This window comes from Littorina saxatilis, linkage group LG8, assembly GCF_037325665.1.
Source record: "Littorina saxatilis isolate snail1 linkage group LG8, US_GU_Lsax_2.0, whole genome shotgun sequence".
NCBI lineage: Eukaryota > Metazoa > Mollusca > Gastropoda > Littorinimorpha > Littorinidae > Littorina > Littorina saxatilis.
Genome location: NC_090252.1, coordinates 17036548 through 17047574, shown reverse-complemented (window position 1 = coordinate 17047574; position 11027 = coordinate 17036548). Strand labels below are relative to the sequence as shown.

At 39.3% G+C, this 11027-nt stretch overlaps 1 protein-coding gene across 1 annotated transcript in view; it reads right to left on the bottom strand.

The window, feature by feature from the left end:
* Positions 1–2571: 2571 nt before the first annotated feature.
* Positions 2572–11027, bottom strand: part of LOC138972945 (uncharacterized) — a 28203-nt gene continuing 19747 nt past the window's right edge. Inside the window, exons 11-15 of the mRNA XM_070345606.1 lie at positions 10540–10655; positions 9584–9745; positions 6592–6731; positions 6188–6327; positions 2572–5237 (exon numbers count right to left, since the gene is read on the bottom strand). Of these exons, the coding sequence (XP_070201707.1) occupies positions 5067–5237; positions 6188–6327; positions 6592–6731; positions 9584–9745; positions 10540–10655 (729 nt within the window). The 3' untranslated portion in view covers positions 2572–5066. The remainder of the gene's footprint in view (positions 5238–6187; positions 6328–6591; positions 6732–9583; positions 9746–10539; positions 10656–11027) is intronic.

Here is an 11027-nt window from a genome sequence, read left to right as displayed (position 1 = left end):
GCTAACCAGTCAATGACGTTAAGCTTAAAGTTGGTCGATTTACTGTTGTAGCATTTTTACATTGTGAGGATTTTTCTTTTCATTTGACTCAGTGGCATGTTGTTGTAATATCGCAGTGCAAAAAATGCTGATCTCACACACATTCACACATCCACACATCAGCCATACACTCATGCGCACAGGTAGTTAGTACTAGAGCGTCAGCGGTATACGGAAAAAAACTGATAAAACCGGTTAGAAGACAAACATTATGGTACGCGTTCACGGTACCGGTTGGAACCGGTATTGTTCGTGCATTTGTGTACCATTCAACGGAGACACTTGAATGCAATCATGGCAATGCGTGTGATATCTGAGCATGGCTTTTTCCACCGCTTGGGTTATTGTAACAGATTAGAGAGAATTACTGAAAGCAGAACATGTAAACCGTTTCATTGTTCAACAGCAAAACATGAAGTACACTGGCTTGTGGTATGCATGGCTTCAATGCTTTGCTTAAAAACTATTTATTGAGATTGTTATGCTAAAATGTCGGTTTATCTGTACACAATACACATACGACAGAAAACAAATCCAAGTAAAATCGGTTTGGAAAATCGGATCAATACACAACTCCCTGCACAACTCACAAACCAGGTCCCTGAGGGCCTCACCTCAGCTGCTGTCCCAACACTCTGGAACTCACTTCCCTTAGCTGTTTGCCAATTTGCCTCACCAGCAGTATTGACAAATAACCTCAAGACCCACCTCTTTAAACTGGCGTTTTACCCTTAAGAAGTATTGAAGCTGTTATGGAATATGTGGATGTAATTTGCAAGATACTACATGTTTTCCTTTACCTTTTATTGTATTATCTGATGGGGTTGTAGGATCTTAGCTTTGAAATTGATATATGATGCATGGCACTGAAGGGCGATGATACGTGCCTAATGCTAAGTTTGTTTGGTTAGATATTTACGTGCTTTATCCTTTTTTTAACGTGTGGCTGCTGTTTATAAAATCTTAATAGCTTTCTAATGCTTGTATATTGATTTGTACAATCAATTGAATTTAATGTGTATTTGTGCGATGTATGTGACAGTGTTTGTAGTCTTGTAATAGCTAGTACGTCAGGTTGTTCACCGTTTGATAGGTTGTGTTTTCCCTCAAAACCTATCTTAAATATATACTATTATTTTCAATCTTGCATTGATGATTAGTGCTTTGTACTTGCCTGACTGTTTTATGTGTGTGTGAAATGTTACATTTACATGTCAAGTTGCTGTTTGTAAAGTGCCCTGAGATTTGTATTTGGCGGGGAATAGCGCTTTTGACGGATTTTGTTTTAATTAATGATTATTATTAATTTGTTTTATTAATATTATCATTGTTGTTATCAATAGCATTAACTGCTTCTGACACGATGAATTGCTTATTGGTTCGAGAGGTAAGGGGACTAGACAGTTTTTAGTCCGCTTGCGTTGCTTCACGCACAATGCGGCCCCGTGAATCTTTCTCCTTCAGATCAGCTGGAAACTTCGTAAGACTCTTCTGTTTGCACAACGAGTAGGTGGCTTAATGTATTGTCTGTAGTTGACACTTTCATTTCAAAAACTGTGAAAACAAACGAATAGTTGTCATCAAAACCCTTTTTTTTAAGCTGTACTTTCTCACGCACACACAGCTCGTTCTAGTGCACCTAATCACATCAGGACCAAACATGTCTTTTGACTGCTTTTGTAGTTCACTGGTTGCGGTTACACACACACACACACACACACACACACACACACACACACACACACACACACACACACACGCATATATATATATAAACACACATACATACCTACATACTTGTATAGGAATCTATTTACTGATGAATCAATGCTACAGGCACACAAATCAGCGAATTTAGAATAGTAAAAAAGTATGCGCACACACCACTTTCACCAGCACTAATAGACCATACGTACATGTATACACATACACACACACACACACACACACACACACACACACACACACACACACACACATACATACATACATACAGACATACATACATACATACGTATATACATATATACATAACATACATATATATAGTCATACACACACATGTTAATGCATACATATATTCATAGTCTACATACATACATACAGAATACAGAATATTTATTGCCCAAGTTTGGGAATTTGTGTTGACAGGCTCTGTGCGGTTTTCACTCCATTCAATCCAGCCAAGCACACCCAACGTGCGCAGCAAAACAACATAAATACAGTCAACATACATACATACATACATACATACATACATACATACATACTTTCATACATACATTAATACATACATACATACATACATCATACATATCAGCATAGTTTATTCAGGATTCAAAGATAAACAGTAGATGTATAACACAATATTTATCTCCTGAAAATGGACACATATGTACACCTCATATCCTTTGCCATAGTCTCAACAGTCAAATTGTGGCATTTACACTGCAGGCACGTGTGTATTCAAAATTACAACTTATCAATTTTGTTATAACACACACACACACACACACACACACACACACACACACACACACACACACACACACACACACACACACACACACACACACGCGCGAGAGCACGCACGCACGCACGCCTACCCTCTCTCTCTCTCTCTCTCTCTCTCTCTCTCTCTCTCTCTCTCTCTCTCTCTCTCTCTCTCTCTCTCTCTCTCTCTCTCTCTCTCTCTCTCTCTCTCTCTCTCTCTCTCTCTCTCTCTCTCACACAAACAGATACAGGGAACACATATGCTTCATATTCTCTGGTCCGAAAAACGTTTTTCTATAGCGCTATTACGGCCAGATAACAGTCTCAAAAAAGCACATAACATTCAAATTCAACATTTCACACATATAATAAAAGCAATTACAAAGCACTGATCATACATTTAAGATTTAAAATAGAATACAGAGTTCACACAGACTTTAGGAAACATTCACATAAAACAGCAAGCACCCAGGCATACTCTACTATAAGAATACACGCACTGTTAAACTTATCACAATAAAATGCATCAAACTCAATCCATCTTAAAAGTTAAAAGCATACATAGTTAAGGTTGTACAACCGTTAGACACATATGATACACAACAAGCATGTAAGCAGCCAACCAAACAAAATTTGCATAAGGCACATAACTATTATCTCACATCACTGCCACACATCACACAACAACATCACAGCTACGATTGTACAACCACATTTGATAATACAATAACAAGTTACGCATTTGGGAACAAGCAAGGAAAGCATCTAGCACACACAAACAGCCAGAAAAAACAACAACATACACTTGTAACAGGCACACATTTTGTTTTGCCAATCATAACCACGTTTCACTTAAAAGCTTAATTCAATTTCGAGATGCACACCTTAAGGTTTATTTTAAATGATGGTGGTGAGGTAGACTGAGGAACAGCTAAGGGATTTGAGTTCCACATTGTTGGCATTTGAAAACTGAAGGATGTTTTGCCAGCCGATTTCAGCTACAATCAAGAATAAAGCGAAACACTTTCAAATGGAACAGTCCAGATAATTCTCTTGCACAATGGTATTGACCTTCAACAGCTGCCTGTAAAACAGAGTGCCCCATAAGCTGATAGGGGAACTGAAGAAGAAACTGGTACACATCGCAGGTGATCTACCGTTTTGAACCAAATGGACTCAAAACATGTGGCGGCTTTAGTCACTGAATATAAGCCAGTGGTTCCCTTCCACATAATCATTAGTAGACATCATCCAACCACTTCTCTCCCCTTTCATTCATTTCCGTTCCTAGAGTTCCTTCCCCTTTTTGCGTGTTTCCCCTCCATTTTCTTTCAAACCCTGTTCGTTCCGTGTTGCGTCTGCTTTTTGTTGTCTTTTGTGTTCTTTTTCCTGATGAAGCTTCCAGAAGCGAAAATTCGTAATCGTCTTGTGTCGTCTTTGTATTGGTGAGTACAGTAATCCTTTGTTTTTTTAACTTTGTTCATCTTACCACAGTCACTTCGTTGTTTAGATTAGTAAACGTAGCAAAAAAGCGTGCCTTGGCCAAAATGATTAGTGGCATTAACATGGTTCAATTCGGAAACAAATGTATGTACACTATTGTTCAGCCACCGGTTGCGTTGCTATCAATAATATGGCTACTACTAGGGTTGCAACCAACACATACTATGCAGTAAACTTAATTTCAAAATCAATTCAGGAGATCAACCGTTATGCAGCGCAAAATCATTCAACCCAGAACGCCATGCAGTCTCCTTCAAGACAATGCACGTCCGCACAGACTAAGGGCCGCGACTCAGTTCATAGAACACGAAAAGAACCCAGTTTCGACTCTCAGTCGACCTCTTTAGCCCCGACCTCTCTTTCTGTGACTTATTATTCTCTTTGTTGTAGAACATATACTTGATACAAAGAAGTTTCACCGCATCAAGGACCTCAAGAAAGCTGTGAAATCAGAGGGCAAAGCCATACCCAAGGACAGTCGGAAAGCATTTTTGTTCTGATTGGCTCAGGCACTTGCTATGTTGCATCTTAGTTGGAGGAGAGTAGTTCTAAGGGATGGGCCAAATATGCCAAAGAGTTTCCACAAACATAACATTAATTGCTCATTTTGTTTGATTAAACCTCGCACCAAAACTACCCCAGGAAATAACTGAAATAATTAAAATGTTGATTACAATTATTATCCATAAACTGGAGACTGGGAAACTGCTCATGCTCTGCCGAAAAGTTCAACATTATTTCAAGGTTTATTTTTCAAGGCATTGATGAATATTGACAAGACTATTCTTCTGATTCTATTGGCTGGAATTGTTCATGCATTCAGCAAATCAATGATGCAAAACGGATATTAAAAACATGTTCCTATAAATGCATATAGAACTGGTGATCATCCATAATAATGTACTTGCAAGTGATAAAAGCGACATATTTTATTTATAGATATTATGTGATTTGCATCATAGTTTATTTTCGTGTTTTTGCCGAGGTAGTATTTGGTGTTAATGGTGTAGTCTAGGTATATGTTTCCTTTATTACTGTTCTTTTTTTTCTTTTTTTTCTTCTTTCGTTGTTTTCGTGTTGAAGTTGTTCGTCGTCCCATTCTGGTCTGTAGTATCCTTGGATATATCCCAGTGCGATGAAAGGGCTGATGCGATTAGAGCTGTGCCCATTTCAATTCCGTCACACGATGACACGATCTTGAACTGAAACAAATACGGATCTTATCTGCTAACAAAAGCCAGCTGAATGAGTAACAGTACATGCACAGACATAGGAGCTTACGAAAGAAATATAAACTATATAATTATGTTCTCCCTGCGTGTGTGTCTTCAAGACCGGGAACACATTCAAAAGACTAACAGTAATCACAACAGGGAGTTGGGGGCCCGGGTAGCTCAGGTGGTAGAGCACTGGACTTGTGATCGAAAGGTCGCTGGTTCGAATCCGGGCAGGAACGGACACAGGTCAACCTTATGTGCAGACCCAGAGACGGTATCCAACTCCCACCCCCGTGTCACCACAGTGGCACGTAAAAGACCTCGGTCATTCTGCCATAAGTGCAGATGGGTGATACCACCTAAACACGCATACACTTGTGTATCTCATCTAAATTCGGGCTAAAACCCGGGAACATGCCGCTAATGGCTTTGCCGTGAGGGCGTAAAACTTGAATTTCATCACAACAGGGAGCTCATATTTTCAAAGTATCCCTTTAGTAAAGCATTACATCCTGTTAGTCTGACGTTGGCTCCTTAAATTTCATTCTCTGAACAAAAAGAACGGAAAGTTTTAACAATGTAGTGTTACTGTGCAAGTGCCATGGACCAGTGATGCTTGAAGGCTCCCCACGCTGACACAGCGTGCACACTTTTGTTTGCCAACTTCATAGGCATAGGAAGTGTGTAGTTTAATGTTTACACATGAAGGAGGTTGGTTAAAGCAACAATGATGTAGGCGTTATAGTTATGAAGTAATCAACATTCACATTGGTCTGCCTGCCATTGCCTAATAAAACCGAAAAGCCATAGTGCCAATGGGCACAACATTTGCAAAAAGAAAAAAAAGACACTACGTAGAAGGGAAGACAGTTTCAGTACGGAATCAGTCAAAAAAGGAAAACATCAATGGCTACAGACAGTATTGGCCCGCTCACCGTGAGTCCTGGTTTCACAAGCCCTTTCAACCTTGTTTCCAAAAACAGTTTGAAACGCTGATGATATGTCTCCAGTGACTTGCCGGGGATAGCGACCGTCACATCAGGTTGATTTATACAATTGATGAGTGCCGCAAGACCTGCGTACGAGTAAAACAAAGGATATATAAAACAAGTCATACATTGGTATGCTTCCATTAAAACCTGCTATGTGTCAATAGCGCCCGAAAAAAAAGTCCGTTTGAAGCTTGGCGGAGATTACGTCCAGGTACTATCACAGAAAAAAGCAACCATCTTCATATATACCACCCTCTTTTAATACTTGCATAATTTTTAACTACATCCGTTGTTTATTTGTATGGCAAACTGTTTTTACTGCACCACATTAATTGCTCCTGACTTACCTATTGCAGCAATACGGCCTGCACGTTCAGAGACGGCTCTCGTAACGTACTGCACGATCCTGCAGTCTTCATCTGTGCAGTCTGTCAGTCCTAACTGAGTCAGCACATGTCTTGTGTGAGCGAAGTCCTTACTCGTGTAACTGTGGAAGAAGATAATCTGCTGTAGAGCTGCTAACAGCTGCACCTGCTACACACACATTCACACGCACACACGCTCGCACTCGCACAGTCACTGTTCATACACTTTGCACTTATCCATTAATACAAGGTTGAAAACAACTTGCAGTAACGGGTTTCATTTATCTAAATATGTATTTGAAAAAGCGGTGATTTTGTCTTTCCTCTGTGTCATACGTGAAACATCAGTCATATAATGCAGGTGTGGCGGAGGAGCCATGTTTGAACAAGTTAGCGTTAGATAGCAATTAATAAATGATTGAAGGTTCGGGCCTGCCATGGCAAGCAGAGTTCCCGCTGTCATGCTATCGCTGGCCCCAGCCTTTAAAGCGAAGTATAGTTGGTTTGCAAACCAAGGTAGAAGGAGATCGATAGACGATGCAAGGGAGGTAATCTCACTTTCGGTTTCTGCTTCGGTCGGCCATTTTGGACGGTTCTTTCTTTCTTTATTTGGTGTTTAACGTCGTTTTCAACCATTCAAGGTTATATCGTGACGGGGAAAGGGGGGAGATGGGATTTTGGACGGTCTTAATGTTGTTTATCAGTAAAAATGCATACACATTGGGAATATGTGTCATTTAATAGGATAAAGGGTAGACATGTGGACGAAAGTTGTTTGAAATACGTTTTGAAGTCATTGAAATATAGTTGTCAACTTGGTCAGGTAACGCGAAAGCCATAACAACTCTTCGTTGTGGCAATGACGTTGACCGCTAATCGATCAGTGAGCAAGTTTGAAGAAACATAATGTATCAAGCAAGGGTGAAATGATGGTTATTCGATCAAGATAGTTTCGTGGATTGGCTTCATATTGTAGTTTGTTATTAAAAGGAGCACTTGCTGTGATCAGCAAGTGTGAACGTTCTGGAAAATTGGCGGACTATATTGTCTGCGTAATGTTTTGGAAGTGGTGCGGTTTATTGTTCTTTTTCGGTCAGCCAATCTGCCTCTGGTTCCGTGTGCTTGTTTATAATATATTGTTATTCATATTGATATAAAAGACAGTGGAGAATGAAGTTCTGACACGCATTAGAATAGCTTAGGCTATAACTAGGAGAGATTATAATGGGTTCGAGGAGGCTAGAATAAGGAGAGAGAAGGAGGCTAGAATAGGGCGATAGGAAAGGACAGGGCGTTAGAATCGGGAGAGAGAGAAGAGGCAGGGTAGACTAGATCAATATTGAGAATAGGGAACAGAAGAAGATACTGTGCATCTTCTGTGGGATAGAATAGGGCAAACCTAGCGGTACAATAACTTAGAGAGTCTTGTTCATTCCTAACGATAGTTCAGCATAGGTATTAGACAGCTTCAAAGGACAAATGTGCATGCTGCGGGCTTGTTTACCTCAAACACCAGTAGAGGTTCTAAATGTTAGATAGATGGAAATATCGTAGATAGAAAAAAAACACCCAGACTGTTAGAGCATCAGATGATGCTTGATTGAGCGGTCCTAACCTAGCTAGATAGGTGGGAATTAAAATTAGGGAACCTGCGTGATACAGATAGTGCCTTCGGCTTGCTGGTCTGATCACGTATTTTACAAGTAAATAGGTGGACGTTGATTTAGGTGTAAGGGTCTAAATTGGAACAGAATAGTTGGTGTGCCAACTGGTTATTTCCAACTAAAATAGTGATGTAGAGGTCTTAGGCCATCCTTAAAATACCCCTGTAATGAAGAACGGTTCTTTTACATAAAGTGCCCACATGAATTAAATAGGTGTCCGAAGTTTTCTTTTAGATAGTTAGTCACAAAAGATCCTGTTTGTGATAAAAAAAAATAAAAAAAACCACACACACTAGCTAGCTCGATATGCAGAGTCTCGCATTAGAGTAAGTTCTCTGGGGATGAAAGAATAGCTAGCTTAGTTCTTTCGCATTATATTTGCTTTTGATAATTGCCTTATAAAGACGACCCGGGAATTTGTATGAAACTGCAACTTTGATAACGTTGTATGACATGTATTCGTTTGAATTGAAATGATCACTTTTCTAGTTCTGTATGTAATAAACAGTTTCTTAGAAAGAAAAAAAACGACAATAGGCTCCATTTGTTCGTCGGAGCGATTTGTCTTGTCTTGTAGAAGTCGTCTTTTCTTCTCGTGAGTTTCTTCTTGTAGAGACAAGCCACACCGGCAGTTTTAGGCAAAAGAGGGTAGTAGACAGCAGACAAACTTAGAAGTACAGGGAATAAGGAATACAACACTACGCAAGGCAACATTATATATCAGAGTAAATATTATAAAGAGTGCCCCCAAAGACAATCATATCTGCAAAGCCGAACAGACAAAAATAGATGTTTTCCGAGTGTAAATAACACTTTGTTCCTACCTACAATTGTTACGGTTTTCCGCCGACTAACGATGTAGTTACACAGAATTAATAACATCCACAGTAGGAAAACTGCTCCACACGTAACTACTATGATGCCAACATGAATATTTCTTAAATGTTTGTACCGGAACCTATATTGAAAAAACACAAACCTCACAAAAACATTGTATTACAAATTCATTGCAGGAATAAGACCGTTTTGACTGTTTTCACATTTGAATTTCCTTAGACTAGCACAGGCCTTATATTTTGATTTTTAAAAGCTTGATCAATTAATGCAGTTAGGCATAATGTTAAAATATTCCCAGCAACTTTTACACAATGTACTGTGTGTCCCTTAACAACGACGATGCAACAACAAAACAGCATAAGAAGAACAGCAACTTCAACAGTAATAGCGACGTTTACGATCGTAACATCATAGTCGTTGCCTATATTGCTGTCTTGGAAAAAAAATATGACCAAGTACGACATAACACCAACCATTCTATGAGCGAGACATGTCCATCATTAAATGCATCTCTCTTGAAAACGCCACTGGACTCGGACAATGTAGCCTGGAAGAGCAGGTCCTTGGATACCAGATCCACAAGGATCAAACGGACGATCTCTCCGAGGTACATTATGCTGACCATCTTCTCCATACTGAAACACATGATACATAACTGTAAGATAGCATATACACAATCATATTAAACCCAACTTGCATTATTGACATTGCAAGAAAAAAGTAAGGTCGCTGAACACAAGCAATAATACGCATTGCCATTGCGAAAAAAAAGGTAAGGTCGCTGAACACAAGCAATAACACGCGATGCCACTGAGACAATAACAAGCATACTTATACATATATATTTAGAGCACTAGCTTTTCTTTGTTTCATAGTTCTAACAGTTGCTATGGTCACCTTTCTCCTGCCCTACATTGTGTACACGTGAATATATGTATGCATACACTGAACGTAATGTTATTGTTTGATTTAAAACAAAAACAAAAAAAACAGCTAACTGAAATCGTACTTCTGGCAATGAAATATGTGGGTTTTTTTCGATTTGCAGTTTCACTTCCCCTAAATATTCATAACAAACAAGCATTTGCGAAGGTGTTAACTTTTTTTTTAAGCTATAATCAAAGCTAGCCAAACACTTAAACTGTTCACTTGTGTTCAGTTCAAGTTTCGCTTTTAAACCTTACAAAGCCGGCAGAGAAGACACAAAAGCAACACATTTTGGGCCTCAACTTACTGGTTTCCTATTTTGTTTGTTTAATCATGTCCTTCGAAATAAGTAAACCTCATCAGTATAGTCACGTTAAGGTAGTAAACATACTCGTAGAAATCGCTACACACCCATATCTTATAATCATGATTATCTTTGTGAGAAATACAACATGCACTGTATTAAACTTTGTCAGCTTCAACATGTTTAATCAATACTCACATCCTGCTGCCAGGGTCAATTGAACATCTGTCAAGCTCTTTATCAAAGTCAGTTTGGAAAGACTCAGTTAGGCGTTGGTTTTCGACAATTGCTCCAAAATCAGTTTTTTGTATCATCTGCAACAGCACAATTATTTAAGCTGAGATTTAATAAGTACTATTTATTGATTAATGAAAGGAAAGTATAACAAGCTGCACAAAGCAATGTTAAAACATCCTGGCATTCTCTTGGCCTATAAGATGAACCCACTGCATCAGTCTGCACCATGACTTGAACATTATGGCTGGCCGAACCCCGTCAATCGATAACATGTTTATATGTGACCCTCCACCACGAAATAAGTCGCATGTCACCTCGCGCGGTTCTGCGCTAGGCTTAATATAAGTCTGGGTAGTGTCAGGTAACAGTGTGAGGGTCACCTTAGTCACAGGCTTATAACTCAAACAGTTTTCGCTCTTTTCTAAAACGGTTTTCACCACTGGATAGAG